This window comes from Syngnathus leptorhynchus, chromosome 21, assembly GCF_054491065.1.
Source record: "Syngnathus leptorhynchus isolate UIUO chromosome 21, UIUO_Slep, whole genome shotgun sequence".
NCBI lineage: Eukaryota > Metazoa > Chordata > Actinopteri > Syngnathiformes > Syngnathidae > Syngnathus > Syngnathus leptorhynchus.
Genome location: NC_141215.1, coordinates 2677013 through 2692202, shown reverse-complemented (window position 1 = coordinate 2692202; position 15190 = coordinate 2677013). Strand labels below are relative to the sequence as shown.

General features: G+C 43.8%; 2 protein-coding genes across 12 annotated transcripts in view; one reads left to right on the top strand and one right to left on the bottom strand.

Annotated features, from left to right (window-relative positions):
• The window catches only part of cacna2d4a (calcium channel, voltage-dependent, alpha 2/delta subunit 4a), a 33739-nt gene that overhangs the window by 12116 nt on the left and 6433 nt on the right, over positions 1-15190 (bottom strand). For 9 of the 10 annotated variants that reach the window (XM_085901853.1, XM_085901854.1, XM_085901847.1 and 6 more), the window contains 14 exons: positions 15043-15176; positions 14331-14408; positions 14162-14242; positions 14001-14075; positions 13838-13924; positions 13691-13762; positions 13490-13551; positions 13345-13412; positions 13220-13265; positions 13054-13151; positions 12889-12982; positions 12722-12814; positions 12522-12649; positions 11922-11990 (listed from right to left, as the gene is read on the bottom strand). In XM_085901853.1, the coding sequence (XP_085757979.1) occupies positions 11922-11990; positions 12522-12649; positions 12722-12814; positions 12889-12982; positions 13054-13151; positions 13220-13265; positions 13345-13412; positions 13490-13551; positions 13691-13762; positions 13838-13924; positions 14001-14075; positions 14162-14242; positions 14331-14408; positions 15043-15176 (1185 nt within the window). Of the gene's footprint in view, positions 1-11921; positions 11991-12521; positions 12650-12721; positions 12815-12888; positions 12983-13053; positions 13152-13219; positions 13266-13344; positions 13413-13481; positions 13552-13690; positions 13763-13837; positions 13925-14000; positions 14076-14161; positions 14243-14330; positions 14409-15042; positions 15177-15190 lie in introns of all 10 variants that reach the window. The other variant, XM_085901855.1, reaches the window with a different exon arrangement.
• On the top strand, positions 4233-9757 carry lrtm2a (leucine rich repeat transmembrane protein 2a). 2 transcript variants are annotated; one of them, XM_085901865.1, is made up of 6 exons: positions 4233-4287; positions 7236-7456; positions 7530-7655; positions 7888-7976; positions 8048-8205; positions 9140-9757. In XM_085901865.1, the coding sequence occupies exons 1-6, from the start codon at positions 4233-4235 to the stop codon at positions 9634-9636; spliced, it is 1146 nt and encodes a 381-aa protein (XP_085757991.1). In that variant the 3' UTR covers positions 9637-9757. The 2 variants fall into 2 exon arrangements, with proteins under 2 accessions (XP_085757991.1, XP_085757990.1); XM_085901864.1 differs by having other exon boundaries at positions 4233-4293.

Below are 15190 nucleotides of genomic sequence, written 5' to 3'. Positions count from 1 at the left end.
AAGTAGACATGTCATAATGTACACACAAAGCACGCAAACTACTAAATAGCACCTCCAATAAATTGTTTTTTTTTTTTTACATCTTTGCTCCAAAATAGGCGATTTTTGTATTGGATCTTGCTGCGCATCCGAACATATTGCAAATACCAAAACAAATGGTGCTTCCGATCGACACACATTCACCACCATCACACAAACACACACACACACAGTACAAGTCACTATTACGCCAGGCGCCACAGGCAATAGAAGCGAAATAATGGGAGATGTGAGCAAGGGGGGGAAAAAAGAAAAGAAAAGAAAAGAAAAGCCCATGTGGCCGAGAGGGAGATTCTCATCTTCACTTGAATCAGCTGATGAGCCCCCCCCCCCCCCCCCCCTCCCTCCTTGTGTCTCCCCCTTCCGCTTTGGCTTTACGTTTCAACCCTCTTTCCTCCACGTCCAAGCCATCTGACTCACTCATCCTCTCTTGTGTCACGGTGGGAGAGCTGAGGGGCAGACCGAAAGCGGCGTGTACACTTGCTATATTTGACAACACACACACTCCTGACACGCGCACGACTGCACAGGCATACGGAGACGAAGGGCGGAGGGAGGAAAAATAGCACACACACACATACACGATGTGTGTTGAGCGCAGGAATCAAAAACATAGCGGCACACGGGAGGGCGAGCGTGACGCCAGCACCTTCTCGTTCTGTCTGTGACACACACACACACACATGCGGGCGAGATCCTCAGATCCTCACGAGCCAGCAAGGAGGACGCCACCGGACGTGTCATTCAAACAAGGACTGGATGTGAAGACAAGGATTAAGCATCTCCATCCGCTCTTGCCTCCACAATATAAGACCCCCCCCACCCCCCTCCCTCCCTTCCTCCCTCTTCCAAGTGTTTTTTTTGATACAAGCAAGGGATTGTCTGGAAACGTAAAGAAGGATTATTCTTCTTTTTATCCTCATCGGGATTATCAACGTATGGATCTATGTTTCTTATAGCTTCTTCCATTTTGGATTTGTTCAAAATGAAAATAATAGGGATGTTTTTTTGTTGTTTTTTTTAAGAAGGGATGCGTGAAAGAAGAGATCGGTGACACTGGTGCACGTTGAAATATTTAGTCGGAAGGTGAGTCTTTGCATGTTCATAAATAATGTCTTTAAAGATATTCTGTTGCTAAAAAAAATGAAATAAAGTTTACAAGGCATGTGATTGAGGGATTATTACCATGGAAACACTGAAAATAATTTCATAATGCTCACTTTTGTTTCTTATTGTGGTGGCAATTTTGCAATATGAGACGGACTAAAATACGGCTGAAGTTAAATGCGATGACTTTTTATTGATTTTTTTTTTATCGCCCTCCCTCACAAGAGCTTCACACAAATCTCTTAATTTAATCCTCATGTCATAAACCTAAAACCTTACTGGCAAAGAATCCAAATGTCATATGAGTAGCAAGTGCGTACTAGCAATAAAGTCTTTAATATATTACCAAAAACCAAATAAGTGTGAAATTGTCAAATTCAACATTTTGCCCCCCCCAAAAAAGTTGTTCTCTCCCGTCGGGACTTTGTTATGATATGCTGTGACGCAATTGCATACTTTTGACCTCTATTCATCAAGGTTGGGTTCAGTTTGACCTTCGCTTTTTGTCACCATCAATGTGTGTGTGATATGATCCCAACGCTATGCCATGTATGTGTGTGTACGTTATGTGTGCATATTTTGCTTTGGCGTACTTGTCAACGCTCGCATGTCTGCATGTGTCATGTATTTAGGCATCTGTCCATGTACGTGTGTGTCGTCTCCCGGGTAGAAAAAGGCATTAAAAATTGATTTAGCGACGCTTGGCTGCACGGCTCTGCTTTAGTTGCATGGGGAGAAAAACAAATTGGACTAAAATGTATATTATGGTGTAAATCATATCTCTTTACAATATTGTGAATGAAATAAACATAAGATTAATTTAAAATGAGAATGGGATTCTTTCTTTGTTTTCTTGTTTTTCAACTTGTGTGCTTACACTGTAGCTGTTGCTTTATTTTGTTTTGATATATTTATTTACCCGCTAGTTTGTCACACGAATACATCAATGGATTCTTGTTAAAAATATATACTTTGTTGTGGTTAAATTAATGGAGAAAGTAACTTATGATTTAACTTAGTCACTTTCAAAAGCAAGTCATTAGTAGTAACTTTTTACTTTTGAAATCAAGTGTAGCGCTATCTAAGCGCTTCTTAGGGCTTCGTTTGTCTAAGTTTTACGTTAGCTTAGTGATTAGCATAGCTTCAGCTTCTCTTTGTCAGAAGTGTATATTATTTGCCTCCAGGTAGTCGTGAATAAGAGACTTGAAGGCGCAAGCCAGCAACGGCTTATTGGTTAGCAAGCTAGCTTAGCACCTAGCATTCTATCAATAGTTCACGAGCAGCCATGAAAACAGAGAGGATGAGTGACGGGCAGGAAGTCTAGCTCTATTGCAATTTTTACAATAAAGCAGACATAATAAAAAGTATCGTAGCCGGTGTTATCCTAAAATATTTTACCGAACAAATCTGTCAAGCGCTATTGTTGGTCAAAGTCGCACCTGCCAATACCCTGATGACCAGGTGGAATAGAATTTGCTGGCAAATGGGGCGGAAACCGCACTGGCCATATAAAACGATTAGTCACGCACGTCATGTAGTGAAAAGATGAATTACCTTTGGAAATGTAATCAATTTGGCAAGTGAGGGGCAAAAATGGGCTAATATTTACCGCTTCCTTCAAGTCAAATAATCTTTTTTTTCTGTTAAGAAAACCACATAAAGGCAACACATGGAGCTATAAATCCTAGAGTGGACAGGAAGTGGCATGAACGGCATGTGCAGAGTAGTAAGTAAGGAAAGACGAGAGGACATAAGACTAGTTCGGGGTCGGGGATGAGGCGTCATTTGATTCCCCGCCTCGACGGCGACCGCTCGGCCTGGCAGTGTGGAAGCGACATGGGCTGCAGATCAATTTGGTGTATAAAAAAAAAAAAAAGCTTTCTGAGAATAGCTTAAAGCGATGCCAAAACATTTAAGGGACCTCTGGTTTTTAGATTGCGTACTAGCTAAAATGCTAAATAGCAAAAATTTAATGAGAAACAGTATGTGGATTGATCCAAATATCAATACCCACCTTGGGATTGATCGATATTAGTGACAGTTTAATTTCTTTTCTGTGGTTCCTCAATACAGGTGATCATCTGTTAAATTGTTAGAATTGTTATTTACATTTCGGTAATTACATTTATACTGCGTTTACCATTCAAAAAGTCAGATTTCCCAGAGGGGGATGTCGGCTAATGTGTTTTTTTTAGATCACATTCAGGGGGGAGGAGTTAACAATAACGTCTGTCAAGCACATCGGGATCCGCCTCGTCCGTTAAATCCGTGTGCATCTGATCATTTTGGCTGAGCTGCTTAAAATGCAAATTTCCATCATCACTCGACACGGATCCTCACGCAGACCTCAATTCGTGCCTCCGAGTGAACGAGAGAGAGAAAGAGGGGGGGTGAAAAAAAAAAAAAAAAACACGTCTAATTATTGCACTACAGCCTAATCTGATGAGTGCCGTTATTTCACACGCGGCTAATTGGCTTCGGATGACACTCTGGTGAAAAAGGGGCCGTCTCGTAGCGTCTTCGGAATCGCAAGCCCTTACACGATTCCCATGTGCTACTCAAGTAGCAAGAAAGTTATTTTCGATCACTTGGCTAGAACTCGATACTTGTTTTTTTTTTTTTTTTAATAAATATAATTTGTCCGTTGCTATCGCCATCTCTAGTCACTGTCATATTCTTCATTCATTTTATGAACGTTTATCTAGTTCACACATTGTGGCAGACAAATATGGTGGGAACCAAATCCCAGAGATATTTTATCTGCCTCCAAATATAACTTAATCAGATGAACAGATGACTTGGGGGTTGTTTGACACCATCATCTGTGATTTGGAGCGTGTATGGCTTTAGAAGACGGGTATGGTGAGTGACATGGGTGTCGGTGAAGGAGTTTGCTTTTGTCAGTTTAGGTTAGTGGCAGGCTATTAACTGGCTAACCAGACATGTTAATATTTTGTCACCATCACGTTGATGTCTTTCCCTTTTTTCAGGTGATTGAGCTATTTGCAATCGCCGCCCCTGTGGAGGCTGCAAGCATGGCCGCTTGACGCCCCCCGCTGCCATCGCCACCGGGGAAGTCGCACGTCATGCCCCCCCACGGCTACTCCCCAGGGAGCGTCGGCCTGCCCCCGTCAGGATCCGGTCAGTGTAAGAAACTCGACGCTCTGTTCTCGCTCTGATTGATCCCATCTATTATACTCCCAATGATACATGTGGAACAGTCTGTTTTGACAGCTGTTAATGTTAGCATGCACGGCATACTCGCGCGCGCACGCAGATAGACAAAAAGGATAAGGGCATTGAATATGCTGTGGCCGTGAGCGCAATCCTTTCATGAAATGCCACTCCACAGTGTTTGAGTCTCTAGATGCCAAACAGCAAGGAGAAAATGGCCGAAAGGTTGTTTCCCCTTTTGGTACCATTCCCCACTATTTCTGTGTCTAATACATTTGTAGGACAATTTTAGCTGTTTTCATAAGAATTTAGTGAGACAAAAGGTAAGGTATTGAGTAGGAAACATTTTTTTGGGATGAGTGCCTCAACCATGCAATTAAATCGCTGGCAAGACTGTAACACTGAGATTATTGCCTTGCCAAAAGTCACTCTTGCTCAATTCAATATCCTTTATTGGCGGGTGTGGGTTCGAGCTTGTCTACTTTTGAGTCTCTTAGGATCGTGCTTTTTATGTAAGTCAAAGCTTTAAGTGAAAACTGACATTAGGAGAATGCGAAAGTTCAAGTAGGGAAGGATAATCATCCAGGTCCAATATCAACAAGCCAGTTAGCATCTCAAGCTAGCTGAGAAAGCTATCATCCAGCTAGAAAGTTAGCTTACATCTAAAACTACCCGAGGAAGCTCCAGGCTAGTTATCATTTAGCTAACAATCTAGTTGGCATCTTAAACTACCAGCCAGGTATCACCTAGTTGACAAGCTAGCTAGCATTTGAAGCTAGCTGAGGGAACTAAGGAGTTCAGCTAAAAGCTAAAGTGGGCTGAGATGTGACAAAATAAAGTGTAGTTATTGTCGGAAAAGATCATTTTTTATGATGCATTGTTACTTATGAATCGACGTGCTAAACAAGACTGCCTCTTTTCGACTGAAGAGTCAAGAGGCACGTAACGCAACATGGCACCATTTGAAAGTCAGGAAGAAGAGGAATAATTAATAAAAGAGGATTCGAGAGCAATGCTAATCCATTCCCCTCTCATCCCAGTGTCAGCAAGTGCAGCCTAAACCTCCACACCTTGTTCAGCCTTATCCGTGTTGTTTGTTGTTTGTGTGACGCCATGACACGTGTGTGAGTAAGCGATTATTCCAGAGCTCTGGAAAGAGATGATGCGGGTTAAACGCCGGTGCTCTCGACGCGAGCCGCAAACTTGTCTCACGGCGCCTTATTTCACTTGTCCTAAGCATCAGTTGACGGTACCTCGGTTGCTACGGCAACACGGCGTTACCTTGTCAGAGTTGAAATAATGTGGCGGAGCAGCTGTGAGGCCTAATAGTATTTCATATGCATGCGTGTGCCGCTTTGTGTTTCATACCTTTCAAACTAAGGGTGTAAAAAAAAAAAAAAAAAATAGAAATACAGTACTCACACAAACACACTAGCTGGCTGTTGTCCATATGCTGAATAAATGATGCTTCTGTTTACAGAGCGGATCAGACAGCCCTTGACAAATTACACAGGCGCGGCAGCTTGAGAATGAAGCGGAAAAAATAGTGTGCTATGAAAATATTTTCCTGGATGTCAACACATTTCATCAGCGAACCATCATTGATGAAAATGGCTGCCGCTTGGCGTTCCGTTACGTTTGAATACATAAAGAGTCGCCGGAAGCTCAGCCGTAAATTTCGGCTTGTAAAAACGTCAACGCGGCTAAAATCTTGGGTCTTTGATTACGATTCCATCGGGTCACCTTAAATCAAACCAATCAAAACCGTATTTGACAAGTTGCTGGGGCATTTATGATGACAGAAAGCCTGCTAGTTAATTAAAGGACTTCAGATAAGAAACAGCTGCTGGAGCTCCTTATCGGAAAACAGCTCGGACTCCGGGTAACGTGCGACCGGGTGACATCATCGACGGGTCGGGTGTCCCCTCGGGCCCACCCGCGGGATATTACATGTCAGACAGCTGCGTTGTCAAGGTGATACCGGCAAACATTCTTGTGTTTACATCACAACTGGATAGCAGAAAGTAGCAAGTCAAATATTGGACTCCTTATCCTAACTCATGGTATCCATGATGGACGATTGGGGGACAGAGACTGAAAGGCCCGTGGCTTAAAACGAGGATGCCGGGAAAGGCCCTTTATAAGCAAAGTAGAGGATTTGCAGCAGCTAAAATAAGACAAAACAACCATCACCACCACCTCCTCCTCCTCTTCCTCCTCCATGCGAGCAGCTCAAACCTCTCATAAATGTTGAAAGTTAGGGAGGGAGAGTAGGAGGGAGCAACACGAGGAGAAGAAGCCAGGGAGGGAGGAATAGTCGGATGGCGTAGAAAAATATCCTCGCGAAGACACGATTCGTGCGTGATTTGACGTCGTGCATCCCAAACAGAGCCGTCTCCTCCGCCTCTCGGTTACATAACGACGCTCATATACCTCTGTCATCTTAAATCTCCTGCAATGGTTCTAACCTGCAATGGCAAATTCAAAGCTACTGCACGGCAAGATATCCTCCTAAAACCGAGGAAGAATATCAGCAAAACTGTTCATCTCTCTTGTCGTTCATTTGTGAAGTCACGTGAGTCCTTCTTTGGAAAATCGGATTCACATTCTGCACAGTTCACGGTCAGGTTGTGTCTGGCGGCCAAAAAGCTCGTCTGAGGAACCGATAGTATCTCCGGATGTGTGACGATACAGAACTTTTTCCGTATAATGTACGAACAAATGACTCGTGCCCCTGAGAAATAAATGTTAACTCTACTAATGAATTCTGCTGTCGGGCAGTTTAAAAAGTGCAACGTCTGTGTCTGGAGTCGCTTTCTTGAGATCACACTTTGTCAGCACTCGACATTCACGCGTCAGGCATACGGACCTAAATAGACACAAACATTCTGGGTTTTCTTAATTCTTCCCTCCAGTCTTCCTCTGCCTGCTGGTGGCGCTGCTCCGACCAGCTTGTTCCTGCCCTCCCCCGTGTCTCTGCTCCTCAAATGGCCTGCTGGTGGACTGCGGGGGCCGAGGTCTCTCCACCCCACCTCCCGTGCACCTCCTCCCCGCGGGGAGTCGTTCGCTCCTGCTGGCTAACAACAAGCTAGCCTCGCTAGGAACGTTGGCATTCGCTAACCTCTCCTCTCTGGAGGTGGGTGCAGTTCACCGTCGCGAGGTAATTTCAAGACACATCTGACATTGTTGCGTCACATGGTGTGTTACAGGAGCTGGATCTCTCAAACAACTACCTTGACAATTTACCGGCCGGATTATTCAGGGACATGAGCAATCTGACCAAACTGAGCTTGCACAACAACTCTCTGACAGGAATGGACAGAGATCTCTTTCAGGTACGATCGACACACAATATACGAATTGACCACATAAGGCAATCCATCCAAGTTTTGGCATCAGCCCAGGCACTAATTTCCAGAATCTACCAGTATAGCCGAGCATGACTTTACTTAGGACAGACAAAGCTATCATCAATCACCCGTTGACATTTGGCATTCCCGGAAGCGACAATCATTGATCCGAGACTGGACCGCCAAAGTAAATCTGCTGGTCCTGCTGTTCTTACAGGGTTTGGGGGGTCTCCAGAGTCTCGATCTTTCACTCAATGGCCTGGCATCAATTCCTCTGGGGCTCTTGGATGAGGTACAAGGTCTCAGGTAAACAAACATCCGGGTATAGACACGGTTGTCAGTTCCAGATGATTGATTTCGAAATATTCCTGGTGTAGGTGGTTGTCCTTGGCTGGTAACAGACTTCACGGCTTGGAGAGGGCAGCATTTGAGCCACTCGCCCACCTCCAACACCTGGAACTAGGACACAACCCCTGGGAATGTGATTGCAACCTGCGGGAGTTCAAACACTGGATGGAGTGGTTATTATATCGAGGTGAGCATCTGATTGATGTCCAAGCAGGGTGTTTGTGATTGGCAATGATGAGGTGCAAGGAAATCATCCCCGTGTGGATGCACATTTTATTCCCGCCTCCTGTGTGCTGTGTCGATGCATCAAGGGAAGCGCAGCTGATCCCGTGGTCTCTCCTCATGTGTGAAAATCTGCGTTCACCTCAGTGCCTTAGGCCTCGGCTGCTTCACTAATGAAGCAACATCTCCATTATTCTCGCTCCAGTCCGCTCTGCTCTGTTCTGGCTCGGTCTGGCCATATTGCAGTGTTTGCCAAAGAGACATCTTGAGATTGACAGAGCACAACAGATTTTGCCGTTGCCAATAAATTCAACTTGTTTTCACACCAAGAGTCCTTTCTAAGAATGTTGGGTCATCTCCGTAAATCCATGGCCTCCTGGATTAGACTCAATTGTGTTGGAACATACCTCGGAGGTCCGGTATCCTGCATCTATTCGATGTTTCCCTCCTCTAACACTTCAAACGATCAGGATCATTTTCCGGTTCCTGCAGAACTTACCGATCATGGGAACGAGGTGAGTTGGAGGAGAAGAACATCTAAAACATGCAGGATACCAGACCTCGAAGACCAGAGTTTGATACCTATGCCCTAAATTCGCAGCTTGCCGAGGAAATGACTCACTCTGAGGTTTTTTTTTTCCGCGTACAAGAGATGTGCTGCTAAAGCAGGACATGCCATCTCGTGAATTATACAGTGGAAGGCTTCAGCTGAGTCTATCTCCAAGTTAGTGTCGAGGGCGCGTGTGTGATGTATGACTCATTCCGGTGTCGGTATACCACCCCCCATTTGTCCTCGCTTGCTGTCTTGTCCTCTTACTCTCAATTAACCGGCTTCACAGGCACGAGGTATTTCCTTAATGACCCTTCCTCTTGTCCTCCTGTCGTTTTCTCTCCTTCAGGCGGAAAGGTGGATGCGATGGAGTGCACGCTACCCAAAGACCTGCGGGGGCGAGACATCCGCAGCGTTCCAATAGAAATGTTCAACTACTGCCTCCAGCTCGAGGACGAGAACGGAGGAGGTGACGGATCCCGAGGAGGTTCGCCCTGCGGCAGGGGAGCTGTTAACCCCAGTGGTGCGCCGTCAATTTCTGGCGGTGAGGACTCCTCTTCAAACACAGGAGGAGGAACCGGGGGCGGTGGAGAGGCCCCGGCAGATTGCGTGCGCGCTCGCTACCGCCCCGTGAGCGTGCGTCGCGCCATCGGCACGGTGGTGATCGCCGGCGTGGTGTGCGGGATCGTTTGCATCATGATGGTGGCGGCGGCCGCGTACGGGTGCATCTACGCCTCGCTGATGGCCAAATACCAGAGAGAGCTGAAGAAGAGGCAGCCGCTCATGGGAGACGGCGAGGCGGACGCGGACGATCGGGAAGAGAAACAAATCTCCTCGGTGGCGTAGGGGAGCCACGGACGAGAGGTTTCGTTTGGCTAAAGGGCTCAGAGAGGAGTACGGGTTTGAAGAAGAAAACAATGATCACCACCTTCGACTCTCCAAACATCACTGACTTTTTCAAAGCCTTCCTCCTCGCCTTTATTTTTTTATCCTTTCATCTCGCCTACTACCACCTACTGATGCTGTTGGCTTCTGAACTTAGCACCAGAGAGAACAAGAAGGTTTCATCTAATGTGCATCATATCAAGTCATCGAAGAGTCGATCTTGTAATTTTCAGGGACTCTTGAGTGTGCTTATGATCGGACCAATGTTCACATACAAGACAAAACTATGGGCTATATATCTCCTCTTTCAAGACTCGAAAAGATGGCCCAGACAAGTCCTCAGAGAAGGGGTAATCTAGTTAGCCAATACTTGTAATGCAATGTCTCAGAACAAAACACCCGGACCAGATTTCAGTTTCTCTCTGGTCCGTCTCAGGTGTCCATATCGTCTCATGAAGCACACATTTGTGGTATTGCCCGTTAATCCCGGGAAGCCTCAAATGTTCTTAATATTTGTCGAACCATGCGTCTCATAATCCCGACAAGCTCCATCGCCGGACTTCAGAACTTTCCAGCACTTTATCACCCTAATCTGTTACCCGAAATGGTTTCCCTTTCCTTGCCTTTTTTTTTTATAAAACCATCCTACCCGGAGGGATTAGCGCTAACAAGGGATTAAACTAAAAGATGCTGCAATCCCCCCCCCCCACCTTACTCTCCCCCAAGCCTTTATCTCTCCAACCATCTTTCCATCCAGTTGCTATAAATGGAAAGTCCTCCTGAAAGATTTCCATATGGTTTCTTTCCTCACAATTATCCGTAATATGCGATGAAGAGTTGCATCAGCCTGATTTGAACACGCCACTGCCAAAGAGAATTTGATTTGCATTCCGGCTGAGTAAAAATAAACTTTCATTGCATATTCCTCTTTTGAAAACAATCCCCTTCTTGTGTAAATTGGCCTGAAAGAAACCTATAATTAAAGTGTGTATGACGCAGATACATATTATAATCGTCCAGCACTAGCTAGGCTAATATAGCTAGCTAAATCTATAGCTATATCTAGCTAGCTAGAATTAGCCAGTATGGTGTCCCAGCCTGAATTGTGACCCCTCCAAAAATATTCCAAATTCAAAATGTTTGTTTTTTGTTGTGCTTAGAACGCTTGTATGTTTTGGTTGGAGTATCACTGTAATGTTTGTTCATTAGTCGTCATTTAATTGTGCTGTGTCGAGTTCCTACAAAAGACAAGAGTTTGCCATACATGTAAAATAGTATAAATGTCATATTGGCGATCTTTTCAAAACTAAGGCGAAACTTTGTCTGCCAAAGTCGGAACTTTACACTTCCCGGCCTGCAGGTGTCGTGCTGTTAGTAGCTAAGTATCTTAGCTAGCTGAATCCTGTTCTTATAACCCGTGTGCGTGTACAGAATAATAAAATATAGTTTGCTACATACAACATAATGACTAAAGGGCCTCCGAAGTATACTGGCCAGAATTTGGTGGTGTGTTGTGTGTGTGTTATGACGATGATTGTGTTTTAGGCAATGGCGATAACGAAGAATTTCCTGGTACATATGCATTGACGGAAATAAAAACATATCACACTCGATTCCAAGGCGGGACTAAACCACCACTGTGTCTATTTATGCTCAATTTGAGCACACACGCACTATTTCCAGCGAAGGGTCAAATCATCGAATCACATAAAATGGAATAAACATACATTCAGGGTCAAAGCAGGCAATGAATTAGCGGCGATGGCGGCTCCTCTGTGTGCGTACTAATCCTTATCTTGTTCTTTACGCCTCAATCCCTTCCAACACTTTTTTCCTTTCTCATCAACTCTGTCCTTCTCGTCTCCTCTCGCGCTTATCTCGTGTCTATTTATCTTCCTGACACATCTTTTCTCATCATTTGGAGTGTTTTTCACCTTGCTTTTCCTTCCCACCTCGGTGCACCTTTTTTGTCTGCTCCCCTTTTTGTCCTCCCTTCCTAGTTGATCTATTTAAAATGACTAACCTTTATTCTTTTTTTTTTTAGTGCCTTCTTCCTTTTCCAGGCGGTATAGTGTCAGTTAGCGTAGATAAACTTGAATAAATAAGTACAGTCAGTATGAAAGTGAACGAGCTGGTAAATTTACGTACGCATGAATTATAATTTGTCTTTTGCATAAAGATAAACATTGCCCTCTAGAGGTTTTAAATGCTATTGCAATTATTCATTTCAAGAGATGATGTCCTACCTCCAGCAATGGCGGTTTTCTTGCCCACAGTCACAGTGATGGCAGTGGTTGAGATCACGATCCTCCCGGCTAGAATATGAGCAGCACACAATGAGAGTAATCAATAGTCATTATATTAGGAACGCCTGCGCAATCCAATCCAATGTACCAATACAAAACAAATCGGCAACTACAAAGTTGTATTGTGTTGCTTGTGTACCTAATATTGTGGCTTTGCAAACATGCACACATTTTTATTTTAGGTTTTCATTCAAAAACGTATCACTGACTAAAATTAATAAATTGGGGATGGCAAAACATAAAAAGGATGTCTGGGAATGGTTTGAGAACACCCAAGCGGCAGCATGCCAAGTAACAACTTTCCTCTACCCTCCTCCTCCCCCCGTACTCCCCCTCCCTCTTCCGATTGCTGCGCCGTCTCCTCCACGCTCAAGGTGGCGCTATAGTCCGCCTCATAGTCCCTAAATACGTCTAAACACAACAAAACGACATGTCGGGACACTTTGGTGGCGAAAACAAAACTGGAGTTGAGTGTTAGTATGAGCTGCTCATGACCTTTATGCATTTTACAGCAACTTAGCAAAGCAACGGAAGATCTACCTCTGGTGTCTTGTCGTGGCATGTAGTACAGAAACTGTCCAGCAGGGTACTCGGCTGCCCTGCGGAACCACAATGGGAAGTGGTCCAGGGTGAACATGTTCTCCTTATCCGTGGCTGTCAGGAAGGACCTGGAAGCCAAATGGCGCTGCTCTTACTGACCACCAGAGGGCACCATTGCACAGGTTGTATTTACGACTCACATGCCAACTCGCTTTTCCATTCCAGCGTAACGCTGGAATCTCATCAGGCCGGACCGCGTGCCCAGGAAAGCTGTTTCAATGCCGTCATCCATACTATAAATTTAAAAGATAAAAATGTCAATTTAAATGGATAGTTTTAAAGTTGCGTGATTAGGTGGATTAGTCACCCGGTTGGGTTGAGCATGAGGGCAGTCCAGTAAGCTTCCATCGGAGCAGTCACCACAGCGTCGAACAGGGTTTGCTGCATCAGCTGCACGTCACCTGGAGACAAAACGAGGATGCGATGTTCTTTATTTCCATATTGCATGTGGAGCAACAAAATCCACACTCACACTCAAGATCCGGTTCTTTGCCCGTCAGGTATCGAACTACCGCCTGCAACTGGCTCAATTTACGATGCGCTGGGTCAATGTCGGTTTCGCAGTAGGTCCTGCAAAGTCGTGGATGGTGTTGCCACAATGAGCAACAATGGTTACCAAAATAACAACTGTCACTCACCATTCGCTAGCGATGGTCAAATCAGGAGCCAGTAAATCATGAAGACCTGGGAAATATTTTTTTTATTTCATTTTTAATGTCAAATTGTGTAAAAACAGAAAAAAAAAAAAAAAAAACAGCCGTACCTTCTTCAACAGAGACATTCCCAACAAATATATACTGCCCATATCCTCTTGTCAACACTATACCAAGACTGATCAACAGCAAGAAAAATATTCATGAGTGCGAAACAAATAAAACAAATATTTGGACTATTGCATACAATCAAACCTGAAAGGAGTCTCGTTGATAGTGGTGTAGAAGTAATCATTCTTGAGGAACATCACTCGTTTCTGTTGAGAAGCCAAACAGAATTTTCAAAACAAGTTTTTGTGTTTGTACAAAATTCGTTTTGTTTTTTTGCAGACCCTTAAGGAAAATAAAAATCAGCATAGTGGCATTTTTGGTAAATTACAGTTTTGTTGCACTCACTCCCTTATCCACTGAAGTCCTCACATCCAAGGACAAGGTACCGGTTTCTCCTTTGACCATGGCCGTCCTGAGCTGGAGTATCATAATTATGACATCAACTGACAAGGAGAAGAAGAATTCATAAATGTTTGAATGTGTGTGGCTCACTTTCTCTTCTGTGTCTTCCCATTCCACCTCGGACAAGTCGACACTGTTATAGTTGGGTTTGGGCTTCAGCTTCTTCCCTTCCTTGTACTGTCAAATGCATCGTTCAGTTGATTAGCTTCAGAAAAAACTTAAGGTTTGGTTTGTTGAACACATTTTTTTTTACCAGAGGTCGGAGGTCAGGATGAGACAAGATGTAGCCATTGTTTGTGATGAGGTAGGCATAACCGTGGACACCCAGCTAATAGATAAGAAGGAGACAAATTATATTAAATCATAATTTTGTAAATAGAAGAAAAAGCATGTGTAAATTTTAGGAGGTTTAACCTTGTATCTCGGAGCTAATCTCATGAGTTCTTTCAGGGCCACGTCAGTTCCGACAACTCCAAGCAAAATTCCATGAGATAACTACATAACACGTACAGAAAAGTAGTCATCACTTTTTTTTCTTCCAATAATGCTAATGAGGTGTTAAAATAGAAATCTGAATCTTTACCGTCTCCTTTTTCTTGCTGAAAACAGGCATTGCAACCGAAGTCATTAGAAGCAAACTCTGGGCTTGACTGTTGAATAGCTGGGAAAGTTAAAAACATTCAATTAGCTGATACTTGCTAAGAATTGCTCAAAAAAAAAAAAAAAAATCCTTCAAGGTTGACCTGAGAAAAACGTAATAGCAGTGTCTTATTTTGTTGTTTTTACTATGACTATGAAATAAAAAAAAAGACTCAACTAAAAACAAGCTAGGTTGATATTCAGTAGCTAACAAAAGGATGGGTACTATTAGCCAAAAGTCCATGCTAAGCTAAAATGCTAGTTCACATGTTTGATTACCTCTTTAGTGGTGGGTAACTGGTATGAAAAGAAAATTACAAATGTGAGAAACATCGCATTAAACAGCTAATGTACTGTGTATTCTTTTGAAAGAATTGATATTAATACAGCTCTTAGAAGTCTTTTTATTATTTTATTATTATTATTAATTTTTTTTTACTAACCCCAAAAATTAATTGAAAAATATTGATAATGATTCATGATATGTTCTTTATGAAGGAACCAGTGGAAATGTGGAAACAAAATCCCAGAAAAATCAGATAATAGTCAAAAGTCCATTATCTGACATAATTCAGGGGGGGCGGGGGGGTCAGTGCCTCAGCAGCCCCTCCTCTAGCGCCGCCAATGCATGGTTATTTGATATGGCAATAACCTACCACACTGTCCATGTAGGCCTCCGTCCAGATGATGTCATGGTCGTGGTTGATGACCATGGGCCGGCTGAGAACGTGCAGGTACTCCATGACGTTTTCCTGAACGTCAGCTAGCGTCGAAATGTGTGTGTAATAACCTGCGACACACACA